Source organism: Vipera ursinii (genome assembly GCF_947247035.1).
Source record: "Vipera ursinii genome assembly, chromosome: 7".
NCBI lineage: Eukaryota > Metazoa > Chordata > Lepidosauria > Squamata > Viperidae > Vipera > Vipera ursinii.
The window spans coordinates 20,365,024-20,388,665 of NC_139521.1; the positions used below are offsets into that span (position 1 = coordinate 20,365,024).

A 23,642-nucleotide genomic window follows, 5' to 3' on the forward strand; every position below is an offset into this window, starting at 1 on the left:
CCTCCCAAATCATCCAACCACTGTCCAGACAGGAACACCAGGTCGAGAGTGTGACCCCCCACATGAGTCGGGCCTTGAATTACCTGATTCAGGTCCATGGCTGTCATGGAGGCCATGAACTCCCGGGCTAGCTCCGATGACCCTCCCAGGGAAGGCAGGTTGAAGTCACCCAGCACTATGAGCCTGGGGAACTCCACCGCCAACCCTGAGAGGGTGTCGAGCAGCTCTGGCAGAGCAGTTGCCACATAGCTGGGCACCAGGTATGTAAGCAACAAGCCCATCTGAACCCGAGAACCACATCTCAGGAGGAGGGACTCACTCCCACCAATCTGGACAATGGTGGTCTCCCGCGGACATAAAGTCTCCCTGATAACCACCGCCACCCCACCACCCCTACCCTGAGCCCGTGGCTGGTGTAGCACACGGAAACCTGGGGTGCATAACTCAATCAGAGGGACTCCTCCCTCTGAGCCCAACCAGGTTTCCGTAATGCATGCCATGGGTTATCTATTCACCGGTGGGTTTTTTACATATATCTTGTGAACAGATGTTGGGTTGATTTGATATTAGACAAACTGATTTCCACATCAGGGAAATCTGCTTACAGAATATAGCATTTTTGTTAAATATAGATGGGAAAGTTTATAACTATTTGTAGACTTATTGCCAGAATCCATTTATATTTCATTTCTAACTATCTCCTCTCTGCAAAAACCAAATCTCATCTTCCCTTGGATTCTGCCATTCCCAAAGGGGAGAGGGAACAAGCATGGGGCTTTATTGCTTTCACCTCCTTCATTAAATGTAACCTTTTGTTTATTCCGCTTGTCTGCTATAAATTACAATATAAACCAAATTGCTCCTATTTTTACGGGGGGCAGGATGTCAGAATCCATTTATATTTTACTTCTATCTCCTCTGTACAAAAACCAAATGTCATCTTCACCTGGATTCTGCCATTCCCAAGGGGGAGAGGGAACAAGCATGGGGCTTTATTGCTTTCACTACCTTCATTAAATGTTACCTTTTGTTTATTCTACCTGTCTGCTATCCATTACAATGTAAACCAAATTGCTTTCTTACTAGGCATTCTCTCTGAACTTACCAGGCAACTAGAAAAGGGGTGGGGGAAAGAATTATAACCCTCTGGGTTCTGGGTTGTTTCTCCGAAGGAAGTGTGAGGAACTGTGGAAATAATCATGCTGCAAACAGATTTTTATCTTTCTTTTCCCACGATGGAGTTACCACATGGAGATTGGCTGATCAGGAACTGACCAAATGAACTGTGAGGGGAGTTTGCTTGGGGGAACCTTAAAATTGTTGAGATGTAAGAGAATGCCTCAGATCCTGTCTATTATGCCTGCTATCTCCTATTTCTTATTAAAAGATCCTACTTGGAAAACCCTGTCTCCAACAGTGCTGCTTTCTTAAGAAGTGGGAAGAGGTGGGTGCTGACATTAGAAAGGATCTGCGTTAATAGTCAACCTGGAAAGAAGAACTCATGAGGAAGATATAACGTTTGTAGTGACCCCAGGCATAGAATGCCCAATGATTTTATGGCTGGAATGGTTAAAGAAATGCAACCCCTGGGTATGTTGGAGGACAGAAGAGCTCAAGTTCCCGGAGGGCGATTGTGTGAACTTAAAACCCCAAAGGCCCCCACCAACCATAGGAGTGGAAAAAGAATCCGTGGGAGAAGAGAAGGGGTTACCAGAAATACCGGAAGAATACCGGGACCTTGCTGAAGCTTTCAGTGAGTAACGGGCGGATGAACTCCCTCCTCACCGAACAACGGACTGTGCTATAGAAATCAAACAAAATTCCCAAAGCCCAGGCTGTACTCCATGAGCCCTAAAGAGACGGAGGAGATAGAAAGATTCATAAATAAAAACTTAGAAAGGGGATTTATTGAACCTGCCAAACCCAAAATAGCCACCCCGGTCCTATTTAGGGAGAAGAAGGATGGCACTTTGTGTTTGTGCATGGATTACCGCACCCTGAATGCAATTAGTGAAAGTAATCTATACCCCTTACTCCTCATGAAGGACACATTATCCCACCTATCGAAAGGAACTATTTTTACCAAACTAGACCTAAAAGAAGCATACTACTGCATTAGGATCAAGGAAGGGGACAAATGGAAGACCACATTCAATTGTCCAATGGATTGCTACCAGTTCAAAGTTTTGCCATTTGGACTGCAAGGGGCCCCTGCAGTTTTTATACAAATAATCAATGAAGTGCTAAGGGAGCACCTATTTAAGGGGCTCCTGGTTTACCTAGATGACATCTTTATCTTCACCGAGACCAAAGAGGAGCATATTAACCTAGTCAGAGCGCTTTTTAAAAAAAATTGTGGGCTGCCCACCTATATGCCAAATTATCAAAATGCAAATTCCACCAGGAAAGAATAGACTACCTGGGGTATCGCATTTCCCCACAGGGCATTGAAATGGACCCTGAGAAAGTCAGGGCAGTATTAGAAAGGGCACCACCGCACACAAAGAAGCTATTACAAAGTTTCCTGGGTTTTGCAAACTTCTACCACCAATTCATCTCTTCGTTCGCCGAAATAGCCTGTCCCTCACAAACTTATTAAAAATGAGGGTGGGGAATGAAACCCAGCCAGCCCCTGAAGTGGACAATGGAATGTCAAGTAGCATTTGAGAGGCTAAAGAGACTTTTTCTACTGAGGCACCCGGACCTGGAGACCTTTCGTAATACAGGCAGACGCAAGCGATGTGGTGGTGGGAGCTGTATTATTACAGGAGAATGACGAGGGGGTACTGCAACCATGTGCATATATGTCCAGGAAACTCACTGAGACAGAACAACGCTGGGCTGTGTGGGAAAAGGAGGTTTACGCTGTGAGGTAACCATTACTTATGTGGCATCATTTCCTTGAATGAAAATCCATTTCCAGGTCTGAACGGGCCACAAAAAATTGGAAGCGCTAAAAACACCCAGAAAACTCGCTCCTAAGCAAGCCTGCTGGTCTCAACACTTTCACCAATTCCGTTTCACACTTAAACACTTCCCTGTGGGAAAGAATTTCCAGGCAAATGCACTGTCTTGCATGCCCCAATATAACAGTACACGAGCCACTGACTCTAAATCACTTATGCCCAAACAACAACTGGCAGCGCCAGTAACCACCAGGGCCCAAGCTAAAATAAAGCCGCAGCCGTGTAGCCAAACTGGAATTGAATTCAGAAAGTTTTTGGAAACAGATGGTTCCAGAAAAATAGACATATGTGCATAATCAAAGACGGACTACCCAGGATAGGAGAGAGGTTATATATACCGGCCACCCAGAGGATCAATTTCATGCAGTTGTGCCATGATACAAAATCAGCAGGGCATTTTGGATTTGTAAAAACTTTACATTTAATTAAAAGGCAATTTTGGTGGCCATCCATGAAAAAGGACATAGAAAACTACATGGCCAGCTGCCCAATGTGCGCAACAGCTAAGAGGCTACAAGGGAAATCGCCCGGACTGTTACAACCAGTGGCAAACCCTTCAGTCCCCTGGAAAGAAATAGCCATGGATTTTATAGTAGAATTACCAGAAAGCAATGGGAACACTGTCATCTGTGGAGTTACGGATTTGTTTTCCAAATAAGTGCATTTTATCCCTTGCCAAAAGATTCCCACCACAAAAATCTTAGCGAAACTATTTGTGCAGCACATTTACAGACTGCATGGGGCACCCCAACACATCATATCTGATAGAGGAGTGCAATTAATGTCAAAATTTTGGAAGGAATTTTTATCCCTCTTAGGAACCACTCAGGGACTGTCATCTAGTCATCATCTTCAGGGGAACGGCCAATCGGAACGCTCGAACTCAGTACTTCAGCAATACTTAAAGATGCTTTATTAATTTCCAGCAAACAAATTGGACGGACATATTCCCTTTCACAGAAGTTGCTTACAATAACGCGGTCCACTCCAGCACAGGCTACACTTCTTTTCAAATAGCCACCGGTCAAAGTTTCAATCCTATGCCAGAACTAATCCCAAATGAATCGGAAATCCCATTGCTGAAAGAATGGATTGAACAATTACAAAACACCTGGCCAATTGTTAGGAAAGTTTTAGATGAAGCTAGGCAAGCATAGAAAGCACAATCAGACAAAAAGAGAGTCGAACCCACACTATTCAGTATAGGAAAAATGGTATATTTATCTACAAAATACCTAAAATCACTACAGCCCTGTAAAAAACTTGGACCAAAATATATAGGACCCTTTCCAATTAAAAGAATCATAAACCCAGTAACAGTAGAATTAAAACTACCCAAAAATCTTAGGCAAATACACCCAATCTTTTACTGCAGCTTGCTGAAAAGGGAACAACAGTCACCCTTACGGCCAAAAAACCCACCACCACCACCTCCAATCATTGTTGAAGGAGAACAACACTTCGAGGTAAAAGAAATCCTAGATTCTAGAAAGTATCACAGAGCAATTCAATACCTAGTAGCTTGGAAATACCATCCCTCTTCAGAAAACGAGTGAGTCCATAAACATCACATAAAAGCACTGAAGCTGCTAAAGAAGTTTCATACAGAATATCCCAAGAAGCCAGGCTAACATATATATTTTTTGTTTCCTCTACAGGTGGATCTCTCCTATTTTTACGGGGGGGGGGGGCAGGATGTCAGAATCCATTTATATTTTACTTCTATCTCCTCTGTACAAAAACCAAATGTCATCTTCACCTGGATTCTGCCATTCCCAAGGGGGAGAGGGAACAAGCATGGGGCTTTATTACTTTCACTACCTTCATTAAATGTTACCTTTTGTTTATTCTACCTGTCTGCTATCCATTACATTTATTCTACCTGTCTGCTATCCATTACAATGTAAACCAAATTGCTTTCTTACTAGGCATTCTCTCTGAACTTACCAGGCAACTAGAAAAGGGGTGGGGGAAAGAATTATAACCCTCTGGGTTCTGGGTTGTTTCTCCGAAGGAAGTGTGAGGAACTGTGGAAATGATCATGCTGCAAACAGATTTTTATCTTTCTTTTCCCACGATGGAGTTACCACATGGAGATTGGCTGATCTGGAACTCAACAAATGAACTGTGGGGGAGTTTGCTTGGGGGAACTTTAAAATTGTCGAGATGTAAGAGAATGCTTCAGATCCTGTCTATTATGCCTGCTATCTCCTATTTCTTAATAAAATTGCTTAGAAAACCCTGTCTCCAACAGTGCTGCTTTCTTAAGAAGTGGGAAGAGGTGGATGCTGACACCTATGTAAGAGGAGAACGTATTAGTTTTTTTGATACATCTTTCAGCATTCAGGCAGAGTGGATTTTTTTTATGTTTAATGTTAGATGTACAGTGAGGGAAAAATTATTTGATCACCTGCTGATTTTGTACGTTTGCCCACTGACAAAGAAATGATCAGTCTATAATTGTAACAGTGAAAGACAGAATAACAAAAAAATCCAGAAAAGCACCTTCCAAAAAAGTTATAAATTGACTTGCATTTTAATGAGTGAAATCAATATTTCACCCCTTTGCAAAACATGACTTAGTACTTGGTGGCAAAATCCTTGTTGCCAATCAGAGGTCAGACGTTTCTTGTAGTTGGCCACCAGGTTTGCACACATCTCAGGAGAGATTTTGTCCCACTCCTCTTTGCAGATCCTCGCCAAGTCATTAAGATTTTGAGGCTGTTTCGCAGCTCAAACCTTCAGCTCCCTCCACAGATTTTCTATGGGATTAAGGTCTGGAGACCGGCTAGGCCACTCCAAGACCTTAATGTGGTTCTTCTTGAGCCACTCCTTTGTTGCCTTGGCTGTGTGTTTTGGGTCATTGCCATGCTGGAATACCCATCCACAACCCCTTTTCTTTTTTCTTTTTTTAATTGAAAAGTTTTATCATACATTTTATCTTTAACAATCCCCCCTACCCCTCCCCTATCCCTCCCTCCCTACCCCTCCCCCCTCCCCTCCCCCCCAACTTCCCAGAGCTAAGTACAAGGTACAAAAAACAAAAAAAAAATCATAAACATCCATATGCTAACAACCATAAACTCTAAAATCTCTCTCTCTCTAGCTCATATAGGATAACTACAAAAACTATTAATATAAGATATATAAAAAGAGAAAAAAAAGAGAAAAGAAAGGAAGACTTATTCAAATGCTACATGAAACTTTTTAGTCCCATATTTATTCTGGATATACTCGATCCATTTTCTCCACTCCATAATATAACGTTCTTGCGAGTGATCTTTCAAATAAGCCGATATCTTTGCCATCTCTGCCAGGTCAGAAACCTTTAAGGACCATTCTTCTATAGTCGGCAGTTCCTCCTTCTTCCAATACTGACCTATTAAGAGTCTTGCTGCCGTAATTAAATTCAGCATCAACTTAGTGTCCACAACTGTAACATCTGTAATTATTCCCAACAAAAAAAGTTGCGGACAAAACTTTATCCTTTGCTTAAAAATCTTCTGCATATTCCACCAAATTTTTATCCAAAAAGCCTTAACCTTTTTACAAGTCCACCATATATGAAAATATGTTGCATCTTCTTCACCACACCTCCAGCATTTAGGCTGATAGTTCGGATACATACTTGCAAGCTTTTTAGGATCTAAATGCCATCTGTAAAACATTTTATAAAAGTTCTCTCTTAAATTTTGAGCTTGTGTGAATTTTACGTTCCTCACCCAAATCCTTTCCCACGTGTCCATTGTAATAACTTCTTGGATGTTTTGGGCCCATTTAATCATACAATCTTTAACAAGTTCTGTTTCTGAGTCAATTTCTATCAAAGCAAGATATATCCGTTTAATATGTGCTGGACCCTGATTTCTGATTTGCTTTATCAGATTTTCATCAGTCATTGTAAAACCAGTTTTCTGATCTTCTTTCCACCTGGCCCGTAGCTGAGTATATTGAAACCAAGTTTGGACAATCTTCTCATCTCGCAAGATGCCTTTTCAATGCCTGGCTGAGGGAAGGAGGTTCGCACCCAAGATTTGACAATACATGGCCCCATCTATTGTCCCTTTGATGCGGTGAAGTTGCCCTGTCCCCTTAGCAGAAAAACACCCCCAAAGCATGTTTCCACCTCCATGTTTGATGGTGAGGATCATGTTCTTGGGGTCATAGCCAGCATTCCTCCTCCAAACACGGCAAGTTGATACCAAAGAGCTCAATTTAGGTCTCATCTGACAACACTTTCACCCAGTTCTCCTCTGAATCATTCAGATGTTCATTGGCAAACTTCAGATGGGCCTGTACATGTGCTTTCTTGAGCATGGGGGGAACCTTGCTGGTGGACAGGTGTCTTTTATACAGGTAACGAGCTGAGATTAGGAGCACTTCCTTTAAGAGAGTGCTCCTAATCTCAGTTTGTTACCTGTATAAAAGACACTTGGCTGGGAGCCAGAAATCTTGCTGATTGATAGGCAAATCAATTTCTATCTTTTTTGAAATGTGCTTTTCTGGAATTTTTTTTGTTATTCTGTATCTCACTGTTATATTAAACCTACCATTAAAATTATAGACTGATCATATCTTTATCAGTGGACAAATGTAAAAATCAGCAGGGGATCAAATAATTTTTCCCCTCACTTTATTTAATATTTGGGTTTTTTTAGTACACATGTTTTTTTGTTTTTGGTATTGGTTTCAAATATTCGTTAGTTAGCTTTTTCTTTCTTTTGTATTTTATGTTTGATGATAAAGAATAAATATGTTAAAGGAAGAATTAAAGTGAGAATGTCTCTCCTGGTTCTAACAAGAAAAAGGACAAAATGGACAAAATCAAGGAAAGAAAGCCAATCTATTTTCACTACATTGCTTTATTTCACAATCTCTTCTCATATCATTTAATTTACACATGTTGCATTCACTCTTCAAACATTCTGACAATATATGTAAAAGTATCTCTACACACAATCACTCTCCTTTACTGAAATATAATTTAGAAGAATATATATATTTTCAAAGTGTGTGGTCCCACTATTTGAATCTTAACTATTCAAAGAAGCTGCCTGGGCAGTGGTTTTTTTAAACTTCTAAATGCACTACAGTCATGTTTCCTATTAAAACAACATTCCCGGCAACTCCATTGCTGGGCGAAGGCAGCCAAAGAGCACTGTACAAAAAGAGAAAACGCTCACTGAATTGTACACATTGAGCTCCGGGGAGAGTTAACGGTTCTTGTTGCAGGCTCCTGGCTATAGTTTACAATATCCGCTTTCACTACATTCTGTCAAAAGAGAAGAAAAGAAAAACAGAAGAGGTTACAGCAAGTGAATCCAAAGGAAAAAAAACCATTTCAAATTGCTAATAAAACATTTCACAATAATGACCATGCTATGAAATGTAGAGCATTGAAACAAGTCAGACATGTTGCAGCACTTTTCTCTCCGAAAACGTGCATAAGGATTTTGACATTGACAAAATAAGAGCATCTTCATTGCTTTTGTATGTACCAATGGTGACAATATGTACTCATTCTAAATCCTGGATTCTTTATTCCAATTAAGAGGTTCTAGCCCATAAAAGTTGTCAGTTTCTCAAGCATTTTTTCTTTTCACTATTTATGAGACTAAAGTGCACTAATCAAAAATGTGGTAAGGAAAAAGGGGAATGCAGACACAAAACAGGTTATGTAGAAAGTGAAGATAGGGTCAGTCAAAAAGACTCATGTTTATACATCAATGCACAAAGTATGAGGAATAAATAGAATGAACTAGAGATTCAAGTAATTGTTGCCATTATGGAAACTTGGTGGGATAAAACCCCATATACAGCTAGAGCAGACATGTCAAACACAAGGCCCGGGGGCCGGATCCAGCCCACGATGTGGATTCATGTGGCCCGCGAACCAATCCTGGAAACAGTGAGGGAACAGCCCCCGCTGCCTTGGCCCCAGCCCAGACTGGCCGGGAGCCAATGTACAATTTCATTGTAGCCATCTATGCTGAAACTCATTCAGTCTTAGCTCCACAAGGCCATCTGGGAAGAGCGAGGGACCAGCCCCTGGTATGTCGGTCCCACCCAATGGGCGCGCGCTGGGGAGGTATCACCCTTTTTGAGGAATGGAAAAATGCACCATTGCCTGGAAGTGGCCAGCACATGGCCTTGCCTACTTTGGGCAGGCTAGGGGCTGGGCAGTGTTGCACTTCTCTTCAGATTCATGCCACCTGGCTCAGCCTCTCGGCACTGTGAGGAGAGCACCCTGCTGCCTGCCAAAACTGGGAAGGCTGGGGGCTGGGCAGCATTGCGCAGGTAACATCGACTCTCATGCTGCTCATGGCATCCCCAATAATTGTGCACATATAGATATTCTCCTAAGAAAGCCAAAGCCTCACTTTTACTTTTTTAAATATTCAGATTTGAAGTTTCTTAACATTTTGGATTGACTGAGAGCACTGTAGTTGTTCAATAAGAAAATTAATCCTCCAATATACAACTTGTTTATATAAACAGTGTGTATGCCTTGGTTCAGCAATGCAGTGATTATTGCTTGCTGGAATACTGAGTCAAACACCTTTTCGTATTCAATGAAAGCAATGCAGAGACATAGTGTACTTATTGTGCCTTTCAGTGACTTGCTGAACAACCTGGATGTGATCCATTATGCTGTAACCACTTCTGAACCCTGCCTGCTCCTTTGACTGTGCATAATTTGATGTTCTCAATATTCTTTTTGCTATTATCTTGGTGAAAACCTTGTAGGTGACTGAAAGAAGGCTTATTGGGCAATAGTAGAATGTAATGTAATGTAATAGAACAGAACAGAACAGAACCAAGATCATGGCATCTGGCCCTCTCAAATAGATGGGGAAGAAATGGAGGTAATGACAGATTTTATTTTCCTGGGCTCCAAGATCACCGCAGATGGGGACTGCAGCCAAGAAATTAAAAGATGCTTGCTCCTGGGGAGGAAAGCTATGGCAAAGCTAGCTAGCATACTAAAAAGCAGAGACATCACCCTGCCAACAAAAGTGCGTATAGTCAAGGCCATGGTTTTCCCAGTTGCAATGTATGGATGTGAAAGCTGGACCATAAGAAAGGCTGAGTGCCAAAGAATTGAGGCCTATGAACTATGGTGCTGGAGAAGACTCCTGTGACTCCCTTGGACTGCAAGGCATTCAAACCGGTCAGTCCTAGAGGAGATCAACTCTGACTGCTCTTTAAATGGCCAGATCCTGAAGTTGAAACTCAAATACTTTGGCCACCTAATGAGAAGGAAGGACTCACTGGAGAAGAGCCTAATGCTGGGAAAGATTGAGGGCAATAGAAGAAGGGGACAACAGAGAATGAGGTGGCTGGATGGAGTCACTGAAGCAACAGGCATGAGCTTAAATGGACTCCAGAAGATGTTAGAGGACAGAAAGGCCTGGAGGAATGTTATCCATGGGGTCATGATGGGATGGACACGACTTCGCAACTAGCAACAAGAATAGAATAGAATAGAATAGAATAGCATAGAATAGAATAGAATAGAATAGAATAGAATAGAATAGAATAGAATAGAATAGAATCTGGAAGGGACCTTGGAGGTCTTCTAGTCCAATCCCCTGCTCAAGCAGGAAGACCTATACCATCTGAGACAAGTGACTGTCTAGGCTCTTCTTAAAAATGTCCAGTGATGGTGCACCATGATTTCTGGAGGTAAGCTGTTCCACTAGTTAATTGTCCTCTCTGTCAGGAAGTTTCTCCTTAATTCCAGGTTGCTTCTCTCTTTGATCAGTTTCCAACCATTGTTTCTTGTCCTGCAGTCTGGTACTTTGGTGAATAACGTGACCCCCTCTTCTTGGTGGCAGCCCCTCAAATATTGGAATACTGCTATCATGTCTCCCCTATTTCTTCTTTTCTTTAGACTAGCCAAAGCCATGTCCTGCAGCCTTTCTTCGTAGGTATTCTCTTACCATTTTCTTCCTTATTTTAATTTTTGTTTCTAGTTTGTCTTTTGCAGTGGTTTTTTTGGTATGTTGGGCTTTTTGTGTGAAGACTGATGCAAAGTATGAGTTAAGCAGCTCTGCTTTTTTTTGTTGCCTGTTATTTCCTTGCCATCTTCTCTCTTTATTGGACCTAGTTTCCTTGACTTTTTTCTTATTGTTAATATATTGGAAAAATCTTTTTTTATTATCCCTGATTTCTGTTACAAGTCTTTGTTCATTCTGAGCCTTTGCTTTCCTGACTTCATCTTTGCATGTTCTGGCTGTCTGCTGATAATTGGCCTTAGTTATGTGCCCCTTTCCATTTTTTTGTATTTTGTATTTGTCCTTTTTATCTTTCAGTTTGTCAGAGAGCCATGTTGGTTTCTTCTTGAGTTTCTTGTTTTTTCTTTTCCAGTGGTATTGTGCTAGACTTGGCTTTTATGATTGCATTTCTCAGTTTCCCACACTTCTTGGGCTGTTTTCCCCTTTAGAATTTTCATCCATGGAATCTTTCCTAGGTTTTCTCTGAGTTTGTTAAAGTCAGCTTTTTTGAAGTTTAAGACACTGGTTGGATTGTTCACTATTGCTAATGTTTGCATTATATTAAATTCCAGTATGACATGGTCACTTTCACCCAAGGTTCCGGCAACTTCAACTCCCTCTATCACTTCTTCCCTGTTAGTAAAAATTAGGTGCAGTATAGCTTTACTTGTAGTTCCCTCCTCCACCTTTTGGATGACAAAGTTGTTGGCTAGGTTGGTTAGGAATATGTTTGATCTCCCGCTCACTGCAGAGTTTGTCTCCCAGTTGATATCTGGATAGTTGAAATCTCCCATTACTACTGTGGTATGCTTTCTACATACATTTATTAACTGGTTGGCAAATTCATCTATTTTTTTCTGATTGGTTGGGTGACCTGTAATATACACCTATGATAGTGTCACTTTTTTCTCTTTTATATTGACCCATATACATTCTCCCCTTCATGGATTACTGCCTTGTCGTGGCGAAGGGGCTTCCGTAATTCAATGAAGCTATGAGCTATGCCGTGCAGGGCCACCTAAGACGGACAGGTCATAGCAGAGAGTTCTGACAAAACGTGATCCACTGGAGAAGGAAATGGCAACCCACTCCAGTATCTTTGCCATGAAAACCCTATGGACAGTACCAAAAGGCAAAACGATATGACACTGGAAGATGAGCCCCTCAGGTTGGAAGGCGTCCAATATGCTACTGGGGAAGAGCAGAGGGCTAGTGCTAGTAGCGCCAGAAACAATGAAGCGACTGGGCCAAAGCCGAAAGGACGCTCAGCTGTGGATGTGTCTGGTGGTGAAAGGAAAGTCCGATGCTGTAAAGATTTTTTCTCCATAGGAACCTGGAATGTAAAATCCATGAACCAAGGCAAGCTGGACGTGGTCAAACAAGAGATGACAAGACTGAACATCGACATCTTAGATATCAGTGAACTAAAATGGACAGGAATGGGTGAATTTAATTCAGATGACCATTAGGTATACTACTGCGGGCAAGAATCCCTCAGAAGAAATGGAGTAGCCTTCATAGTCAATAAAAGAGTAGGAAAAGCAATACTGGGATACAATCCCCAAAATGACAGAATAATCTCAGTTCGAATCCAAGGCAAACCATTCAATATCACAGTAGTCCAAGTCTATGCCCCAACCACCGGTGCTGAAGAGGATGAAATTGACGGGTTCTATGAAGTCCTACAGCACCTTATAGAACTAACAACCAAAAATGATGTCCTTATCATCATGGGGGATTGGAATGCTAAAGTAGGAAGCCAAAAGATAACTGGAATAACAGGCAAGTTTGGCCCTGGAGTACAAAATGAAGCAGGGCACAGGCTGATAGAATTTTGTCAAGAGAATAGGATGGTCATAGCAAACACTCTTTTCCAACAACCCAAGAGACGGCTTTACACATGGACATCACCAGACGGTCAACACAGAAATCAGATTGACTATATGCTCTGCAGCCAAAGATGGAGAAGCTCTATACAGTCAGTAAAAACAAGACCAGGAGCTGACTGTGGCTCAGACCATGAGCTTCTTGTTGCAAAGTTTAGGCTTAAATTAAAGAAAGTAGGGAAAAGCACTAGGCCAGTCAGGTATGAATTAAATCATATCCCTGTTGAATATAAAGTAGAGGTGACAAATAGATTTAAGGAATTAGATCTGATAGACAGAGTGCCTGAAGAACTATGGACAGAGGTTCACAACATTGTACAACAGGTAGCAACCAAAAACATCCCAAAGAAAAAGAAATGCAAGAAAGCAAAATGGCTGTCTGAGGAAGCTTTGCAAATAGCTGAGAAAAGGAGGGAAGCAAAAGGCAAGGGAGAAAAAAAAGATATGCCCAATTGAATGCAGAATTCCAGAGAATAGCTAGAAGAGATAAGAATGCCTTCTTAAATGAACAATGCAAAGAAATAGAAGAAAACAATAGAATAGGGAGGACCAGAGATCTTTTCAAGAAAATTGGAGAGATGAAAGGAACGTTTCATGCAAAAATGGGCATGATAAAGGACCAAAATGGCAGGGACCTAACAGAGGCAGAAGAGATTAAGAAGAGGTGGCAAAATTACACAGAAGAACTATACAAGAATGAGCTTAACGTCCCTGATAATCACAATGAGGTGGTCACTGACCTCGAGCCAGACATCCTAGAATGTGAAGTGAAGTGGGCCTTAGAAAAGCTGAGCAACAACAAAGCTAGTGGAGGTGACAGTATTCCAGCTGAGCTATTCAAAATCTTTTTTTTTATTGAAAAGTTTTTCAATACATTTTATCTTTAACAACCCCTCCCCACCCACCCCCTTCCCAGCCCTACCCAACCCTCCCCCCACCCCTTCCCCCCTCCCCGTCCCCGACCTCCCAGAGCTAAATACAAGGTATAAAAGTAGAAACAATCTTAAACAACCATATGCTAACAACAATGAACTATTAAGTCTATCGCACTTTAGCTCTTATAGAGTGACTACAAGCAATACAAATATCACATCAATACTTATTCAAATGCTAAATGAAACTTTTTACTCCCATATTTATTCTGGATATAATCAATCCATTTTTTCCATTCCGTAATATAACGTTGTTGCGAATGGTCTTTCAAATACGCCGAGATCTTTGCCATTTCCGCCAGGTTAGAAACTTTTAAAGTCCATTCTTCTATAGTCGGCAGTTCCTCCTTCTTCCAATATTGACCTACTAAAAGTCTTGCTGCCGTAATTAAGTTCAACATCAACTTAGTGTCCACAACAGTAGTATCAGTAATTATGCCCAGTAAAAACAATTGCGGACAAAACTTTATCCTTTTCTTAAATATCTTCTGCATGTTCCACCAGATTTTAATCCAAAATGCTTTAACCTTTTTACAGGTCCACCATATGTGAAAATACATTGCATCTTCGCCACCACACCTCCAACATTTAGGCTGATAGTTCAGATACATACTTGCAAGCTTTTTGGGATCTAAATGCCACCTATAGAACATTTTATAAAAGTTCTCTCTTAAATTTTGAGCTTGCGTAAATTTTACGTTTCTTACCCAGATCTTTTCCCAAGTATCCATTGTAATAACTTCTTGAATATTCTGAGCCTACTTTATCATGCAATCTTTAACAAGTTCTGTTTCCGAGTCAATTTCTATCAATGCAAGATATATCCGTTTGATATGTGCTGGACCCTGATTTCTAATTTGCTTTACCAGATTTTGAAAAACCAATTTTCTGATCTTCTTTCCACCTGGCCTGTAGTTGCCCATATTGAAACCAGGTTTGAACAATCTTCTCTTCTCTTAAAAATTATACGGCTTCAAACACCATACATTCCTCTCCAAACTTAAGATTTCCTTATATGTAATCACATCATGTTTGAACCCAACATTTATGTTTTCTATTGCGTGTTTCGGTATTGCCCATAAAGGTATCTTGTAGTTTAACTTATGTCTATACTTTTTCCAAACTCGCAACAAAGCATGTCTTAAAATATGCACCTTAAACACATTATCTACCTTCTTATCATACAATAAATACGCATGCCAACCAAATAACAAGTCATGACCTTCAAGATTTAATAATCTCCCTTGTGTTAAATTAATCCAATCACTTATCGCTGACAATGCAGCAGCTTCATAGTATAGTTTAAAGTTGGGCATTTTAAGACCACCTCTTTCATGCGTATCCTGCATAATCTTAAATTTAACTCGTGGCCTTTTCCCTGCCCATACAAATTTATTGATACCCTTTTGCCATTCCTCCAAATTTGAGGCCTTTTTAAGAATGGGTGTCATTTGAAATAAGAACAGAAATTTCGGCAAAACATTCATTTTCACTGCTGCGATTCTTCCCAGTAATGACAACTGTAACTTTTTCCAGCTGTCCAATTCTTTTTGAACTTCACCCCATAGCTTTTCATAATTATTTTTATATAACTTTGCATTTGAGGGTGACAAATAAACCCCCAAATATTTAACCCTTTTGACAATTTCAAATCCAGTTAACCCTTCTAAAACAGCCTTTTGTAATACTGTCATGTTTTTAGCCAATATTTTAGTTTTTTGTATGTTAACCTTGAATCCAGAAACTTTCCCATATTGCATTATTATCTCCATCAGGTCCACAACAGAATTTTCTGGCTGGGTCACCGTAACAACCAAATCATCTGCAAACGTCCTCAATCTATAATCCTGATCTCTTATTTGAATTCCCTTAATTTTTTCCGAATTCCGTATTTTAATCAATAATATCTCCAATGTTAAAACAAATAATAGAGGTGATAACGGACACCCTTGTCTTGCGCCCTTTTCAATATTGCATACTTCAGTCAGACTGTTATTTACTATTATACGGGCTGTTTGCTTTTGATATAATGCCCTAATTGGTTGTAAAAATTTATCCCCAAAATTCATTTTATCTAATACTTTCATCAAGAATTGCCAATCCAATTGATCAAAGGCTTTTTCAGTATCCAAAAAAATCAGCGCTGCGGGGATCTGGTTGTTTCTTTCCAAAAATTCCAACAAGTCAACTATATGCCTCACGTTATTTTTCATTTGTCTACCACTAATAAACCCAGTTTGGTCACCATGAATTATCTGTTGCAGTACCCTCATTAATCTGTTAGCTAAGACCTTAGCAAATATCTTGTAGTCCGTATTCAAAAGTGATATTGGTCTATAATTTCTTGCTTGAGTGACATCCTGATCTTCCTTCGGAATCAAAGAAATAAAAGCAGTTTTCCAAGACGGAGGCACCCCTCCTCCCCTTTGAATTATCTGAAACAATTCCCTTAAAGGCTTTATCATCTCCGACTGTAAATTTTTATAATACACCGCAGTCAATCCATCCGTGCCTGGCGCTTTGCCCACTTTTAATTGTTTAATTGCCAAAAGAATTTCTTCCTCAGTTATCAATTGATTCATCTCTGCCTTTTGCTCTTGTATAAGAAAAGGAATATTAGTATTCGTCAAATATGCATCAATATCTGCTTCATTAATTTTATCTCTGGCATATAATTTAGAATAAAAATCAACAAAAGCTTCCTTAATAAGGTTCTGTTGATACACAACCTTACCCTTATATTATATTTTGTCTATATTAGAAGCCCTTTGCTTCTTCCTTAACATATAAGCTAACCATCTACCTGGTTTATTGGCATTACAAAAAGTATTATGTCTAGCAAACCGTAAGTTAGTTGCCACCTGATCAGCCATCAACTTATCAAACTGTCCCCTTAATAGGTTAATAACCTCTTTAATCTTCGCATCCGATGGATTCAAAATTAGGGCCTTTTCTTTTCCCCTAATTTCATTCTCTAATTCTTTCCTCCTAAGTTCCAAATTACGTCTGTATTTATTATTCATATATATTAACACCCCTCTCATATAAGCCTTACTAGCATCTCAAACCATATCCATAGAAGTACCCTTATTCATATTAGTTTCAAAAAAAACCCTTCATCTGTTTTTTACATTCTTCCACATTTTCCTGATTTCTAAACAGGTTCTCATTTAGACGCCAGGAGCGCCTATCTCTGTTATCCTTATCGATCTCTAACCAGACTGGACTATGGTCAGACATAATTCTTGGACAAATCTTTATCTTCTTAATCCTAGAAAAAAAATCATTAGTAGTTAATATAAAGTCAATCCTGGAAAAAGATTGATGTCTATCAGAAAAAAAGTATAATCCTTTTCTTGTAAATTTCTTTCTCTCCAGATGTCTCACAACTCCAAATCATCCTTCATCTCAAAAAAGGATTTAGGCAATCTAGCATGACTTGGAGTATTCCTAAGAGAACTACTCTTGTCCATTTGTACATCCAAGACACCATTCCAGTCTCCCATAAAAATAAAAGATTTATAATCCAACTGAGTGATCTTGCTGTGTAATAAACTATAAAAATCTGCATGTTGTTGATTAGGAGCATATAGTCCAACCAAAAGCGTTTTTTTGCCTTCTATCAGCAAATCTATTATAACATATCTTCCTTGTTTATCTGCTTCTATTAACTCCGTCATAGTATTCTTGACATAAATAACCACTCCATTCTTCTTATTCATTGCAGAGGCAATAAATTGTGTACCCAGTCTTGAGTTCAATAAGTACTTTTGGTCCATAGCCCTAATATGTGTTTCTTGTAAGCAAATAACATCAGTCTTAAATTGTTTTAAATATTGAAAGATTTTCTTTCTCTTCTGTGGTGAATTTAAGCCATTGACATTCCAAGTTAAAAACTTAGTCGCCATCCTTAGCGACCCGAAGCTTTTGGAGCGCGTCTTCCAGAACTATACAAGAATGAGCTTAACGTCCCTGATAATCGCAATGAGGTGGTCACTGACCTCGAGCCAGACATCCTAGAATGTGAAGTGGGCCTTAGAAAAGCTGAGCAACAACAAAGCTAGTGGAGGTGACAGTATTCCAGCTGAGCTATTCAAAATCTTAAAAGACGATGCAGTAAAAGTGCTACACTCAATTTGCCAGCAAATTTGGAAAACTCAACAGTGGCCACAGAATTGGAAAAGATCAGTTTACATTCCAATTCCAAAGAAAGGCAGTGCCAAAGAATGTTCAAACTATCGCACCATTGCACTCATTTCTCATGCTAGTAAAGTTATGCTTAAAATTCTACAAGCTAGACTCCAGCAGTATGTGGATCGAGAACTACCAGAAGTACAGGCAGGATTTTGAAGAGGCAGAGGAACTATAGATCAAATTGCTAACATACGCTGGATCATGGAGAAAGCTAGAGAGTTCCAGAAAAACATCTACTTCTGCTTCATTGACTATGCTAAAGCCTTTGATTGTGTGGATCATAACAAAGTCTGGCAATTTCTTAAAGAGATGGGCATACCAGACCATCTTATTTGTCTCTTGAGAAATCTATATGCGGGCCAAGAAGCAACAGTGAGAACTGGACACGGAACCACTGATTGGTTCAAAATTGGGAAAGGAGTCCGGCAAGGCTGTATACTGTCGCCTTGCCTATTTAACTTATATGCAGAGCACATCATGAGAAAGGCAGGGCTAGATGAATCAAAAGTTGGAATTAAGATTGCCGGAAGAAACATCAACCACCTAAGATATGCAGATGATACCACTCTAATGGCAGAAAGTGAAGAAGAACTAAAGAGCCTCTTGTTGCAGGTGAAGAAGGAGAGTGCAAAACTTGGGTTGAAACTAAACATTAAGAAAACCAAGATCATGGCATCTGGCCCTCTCAATTCCTGGCAAATAGATGGGGAAGAAATGGAGGTAGTGACAGATTTTATTTTCCTGGGCTCCAAGATCACTGCAGATGGGGACTATAGCCAAGAAATTAAAAGACGCTTGCTCCTTGGGAGGAAAGCCATGGCAAATCTAGACAGCACACTAAAAAGCAGAGACATCACCCTGTCAACAAAAGTGCGTATAGTCAAGGCTATGGTCTTCCCAGTTGCAATGTATGGCAGTGAAAGCTGGACCATAAGAAAGGCTGAGCGCCAAAGAATTGAAGCCTTTGAACTATGGTGCTGGAGAAGACTCCTGCGAGTTCCTTGGACTGCAAGGCAATCAAACCGGTCAGTCCTAGAGGAGATCAACCCTGACTGCTCTTTAGAAGGCCAGATCCTGAAGCTAAAACTCAAATACTTTGGCCACCTAATGAGAAGGAAGGACTCACTGGAGAAGAGCCTAATGCTGGGAAAGATTGAGGGCAATAGAAGAAGGGGACAACAGAATGAGGTGGCTGGATGGAGTCACTGAAGCAGTAGGCGTGAGCCTAGATGGACTCCAGAAGATGGTAGAGGACAGGAAGGCCTGGAGGAACATTGTCCATAGGGTCGTGATGGGTCAGACACGACTTCGCAATTAACAACAACAAATAGCCTATATACAGCAAATACTGTATATATATAAATAAATAAATACATCTTTGCAAGGATACAAGACTCTGACCTTGAGGTCTCCTGTAGGACAAGCAGTTAATGCCATGAAGAGCAAGAGCAAGTTGTCTGATTACGGTTACTTAACCGTAATTTTTGAGCAGCTTGCTGGTTCTTACAGTTGAGAAAGGATTTTTAGACTTTTTGGAAAAATTAATCATTGTTCAAAATATTGTACATATTTAGTAGGCCAGTGACCTATGTTTAAGCCACTGTGTATCCTAAGATTAAAATAATTTGGACTTTTCAGGTGAATTCAATTAGCAAAACACAAGCTAATGCATACAGCACTTATACCTATTTTAGGATTATTGCAAAGATTTTGTCCAAATCTTCAGTTTGTCACTTCTGGAAAGTGATCTGTACCGATATTACACAGATCTATTAGAGTTGGGAGATAACTTTATTTAAATGTGTGTGTGTGTGTGTGTGTGTATACACATATATACGTGTGTACACACACACAAACACATTTATTTCAATTCTTTCAATTTTATAGCATACCTAATTCTGAAAATAAGAATAGGGAAAATTACATAAAAATTCTGTGTAAATGAATACTTATAACCAGGAACAATTCATAGCAGGTAGAAAAATAATTTCTGCTTCCTGTTTTTCTTTTTCTTTTGAATTCTAAAGAAATTCAAGATGGCACAGGAAAGATCTGCTGACCAAAGGATAAAGGTCTAAAATTTTACTGGGTATCCTCAAGACTCTGTCCACATTAAAAATAAGAAGGAAGTTATTTGATAGACACAAATCCTATTTTACCCAGGAATGCAAATGGAATGAAGGCAAAAGGCTTCTCCATTTCAGAATGGGGCAACTCGCCATGTCTAACTCACCATGGGACAACTCACTGCAGGACAATTCTGTAATTCAATTTAATTATTTAAAATAATTAAAAATTATTTTAATTTTTGTCATTCACATTTCATTTTGTCCTTCCTTTGGCATCCTTTCTTTAATGATTTTATTCCACCATTTCTTCGATATTAGTGTAACTCTTGTTCTGCAGCGAGTTTTCCTGTGGTGAGTTGGTCACTGGAAGTTGTCCTGCAATGAATTGGCCACAGCAAATTAGCTGGGGCAAATTGCCCTTGGGGAGTTGGCTGGAGCAATTTGGCCATGGAAAGTTGTCCTAGACCTTCTTCCATTTTATCCTCCTATCAAATCTTTTCAGAACTTAACAGCCTATGAAGTTGAAGATTCACGCACCAGGGTACTAAATCAGTAATGGTCTTCTTTAACAGGGCTAGGCTCTCTTAAAACTTGTATGAATCGTTGTCACAAACTAATTCAATTTTAAAATATAAACCTGGATGTCACCAAGTTACATTTTTGTGAAGGTCTGAAACCTGGTGGCCATGTTTCCTGATGTTCAAAATATTCAGCTATATATTATTGAACTTGGCTACTTACTCTAAGGACTCCAACACAGGAGAACATTTTAATATGTGATTCTATATGTCTAAGGAAAAACTATATAGTGTGTAGCTGTCTTCCCACTATGCAACAACAAAAATGTTGAACTTTTATGTGTGTGTGTAAATAATTAGGATTATCACCTGCAATTGCTCTATTTCTGCTCTGTTTAATTTGACATCAACAAGGTTAGCTGCAATTCCTTGAAAACACAGGAACACCTGTTTAAAAAGATTAAAGACTTAAATGATTAGAAACAGACATCCTAAAGTTATTTCCAACATAGCAAAAAATCACTTTTGAATGATTTTGAGGAAATTATCTGGATATTTCTGAAATGATTCTTTAGCCAAATCTATGCCAAATTTGTCAGAATATTTTATTTCATAGTTTATTCAGAATATATATCTGAATTATAAACTGATATTAAATTGAGCCTCAATATATTTAGCAAAAATAACTTTTGCATATTTTCTACACAAACAATGCATTGAAAAGCTGGACATGTATTTGTTACTGAAAAACCCTATAAAATATCAAGGAATGTAGTTTTCAACAAATCAGGACAACTTTACAATATTTACAGATCTATTTGTAAAGTACTTATGTCAGATGACTTGCTGTATTACTTTATTAAATATAAAATAGGATTCTCTGTGCTGTTAGTTCTGCTGCTGTTCGTTGGACTCTGGCTCCCCTTGGATCATTAAGGTAGAATGAAATGATAATAGTTTCAGTCAGATGGGAAATGGGCTGAATTATTAATATGAGTAAATAAAGCAGCCAAAACAGGGCCCCACCAATCCTCATTCTCCCTTAATAATTTTGAGGCAATGAATTCTTGCTCAGTTGTTTTCCAGGTTTTAGTTGAGTCTTTGAATTAATAATACTGATGGTCCTTGACTTACTATAAAGGAGCCTGTCCATTACAGTCACAAGTCATGGTGACTGTTAAACAAGGTGCCCACACGATCACCTCACTTAACAATCCCAATCCCTGCTCTCCCCATTGTGGTTGTTAAGTGACCATAAGGGTTACATAGCAGAGCACAGGGAGGCTCAACTCATGTGTGACCTACCCCAGGCCTTCCCCATCCAAGGGAACCCATATTTCACTTCCTGCCCCACCGGGCTCCCACAGACCCCATCCTGCTGGGTCTCAAACTCTCCTCCCCACCCACCCCCACAGCTCGGGAGGCCAAGAAGCGGAAAGGCCACCTCTTTTTCCCAAATTCATTGTAGCTCTTCTCAAAATGGCACCCACTTCCAGGGTGGTACCACGGAGCCTCTATATAGGAAGACCATGTGGTAGAATGGCTGCTTCCCAAAGGAGATCTACAAAAAAGGTCAATGGACCAAGCTGTGATGGGATGTGTGGAGGAGGGTGTGGAACCCAGTGGGGCAGGAAAGAGGTCCAAGTCCTATGGCAATCCAGCAGGGTAAAGATATTGGGATGCTGCAGCAGCCATAACTTTAGGCAAAGGTCACTAAGTCACTTCATTCAGTGCCTTTATAACTTTGAATGGTCACTGAATGAATGGTGTAAGTCAAGGATTACCTGTAAACAGATACAAAAATACAAGTGAAAGTTAGGCAGGAAAAGAAAAAAATAATCTGAAAAAAGACATAGAAGAAACAATTTAATAGTAACATACAATAACAGAACATGAAAAAATAGTAAATTATATAAGCTCAGGTTGAAAGCTATATTAATTGGGGAGACAGTGTTCCAAATGGCAGATGCCAGGACAGAGAAGGCCCACTTCTTGAGACTTAATTGATGGGAACCAAATCAAGCTGACTCTGATACTCTATGGAATGGAGAAAACAAAACCCATGGGGTAGTCAGTCCCTCATGCCAGAAAAGCCTTATTGGTGACAACCACAAACTTGAATTGTAACCGCAAACAGGAAGAAAAGTGGATAGCTGAAGAGTTAGAAAAACAGCTAAATTTCCCAAGCTATTTCTCCCAAGCAGCAGCTAATCTTGAGAGCCTTGGTGGAGCAGTGGGTTAATGCCTCCTTAAGTAACACCAGCTGCCTGCAATTAGTGCAGGTTCGAGTCCCACCAGGCTCAAGGTTGACTCAGCCTTCCATCCTTCTGAGGTAGGTAAAATGAGGACCCAGATTGTTGGGGGCAATTAAGCTGACTTTGTAATAATGCCGCTTAGGGGTGTGTGTGAAAGCCCTAATAAGCAGGCATATACATAGAATGAAGGCTACTGCTAAGCTTGTAAGCCGCCCTGAGTCTTCGGAGAAGGGCGGGATATAAATGGAATTAAAATAAATAAAAAATAAAAAATAAATCTTCAAAGATTCTAATTTTGTAGTAGTAATTTTACTAATATTTTTGTGGAAATTCTTTTTTTTTCATCAATTTTGTCTATTCTTACCATTTACTGCAAGATAATCCCCATCACAATTGATAAAAGTTTGAGGACATTTTTTTATCTTCTTATTGAAGTATGGTATAAAAAATATAAAACAAAGATCAAGAGACTCCAATTATGCTAGCCTGATTCTGCCAATTGTTACAAATTCAGAGTTACAGTAGTGCTATAAAAGTGCAATAGAATGGGATAGGGATAGAGATAGGGTAGAGGAATGGAATGGAACGGAATGGAACAGAACAGAACAGAATGTTTCCTTGAAAATAAGACCTATCCTGAAAATAAGCCCTAGCTTGATTTTTATGTATGCGCCTAATATAAGCCCTACCCCAAAATAAACCCCGTACGAGGGGGCCTGGCATATGCGTAAAAATCAAGCTGGGGGGGGATGGGGGTGGGAACTGATGAACGAAGTGGTCCATGAGCACCTCTATAAGGGGGTTTTGGTGTACTTGGACAATATT

General features: G+C 39.8%; 1 protein-coding gene across 6 annotated transcripts in view; it reads right to left on the bottom strand.

The window, feature by feature from the left end:
- Positions 1 to 7,288: 7,288 nt before the first annotated feature.
- Positions 7,289 to 23,642, bottom strand: part of RAB28 (RAB28, member RAS oncogene family) — a 175,169-nt gene continuing 158,815 nt past the window's right edge. For 4 of the 6 annotated variants that reach the window (XM_083366943.1, XM_083366942.1, XM_083366946.1 and 1 more), the window contains 2 exons: positions 20,932 to 21,009; positions 7,289 to 8,238 (listed from right to left, as the gene is read on the bottom strand). In XM_083366943.1, coding sequence (XP_083223069.1) covers positions 8,146 to 8,238; positions 20,932 to 21,009 — 171 coding nt within the window. In that variant the 3' untranslated portion in view covers positions 7,289 to 8,145. The remainder of the gene's footprint in view (positions 8,239 to 20,931; positions 21,010 to 23,642) is intronic. The other 2 variants (XM_083366945.1, XM_083366944.1) reach the window with 1 other exon arrangement.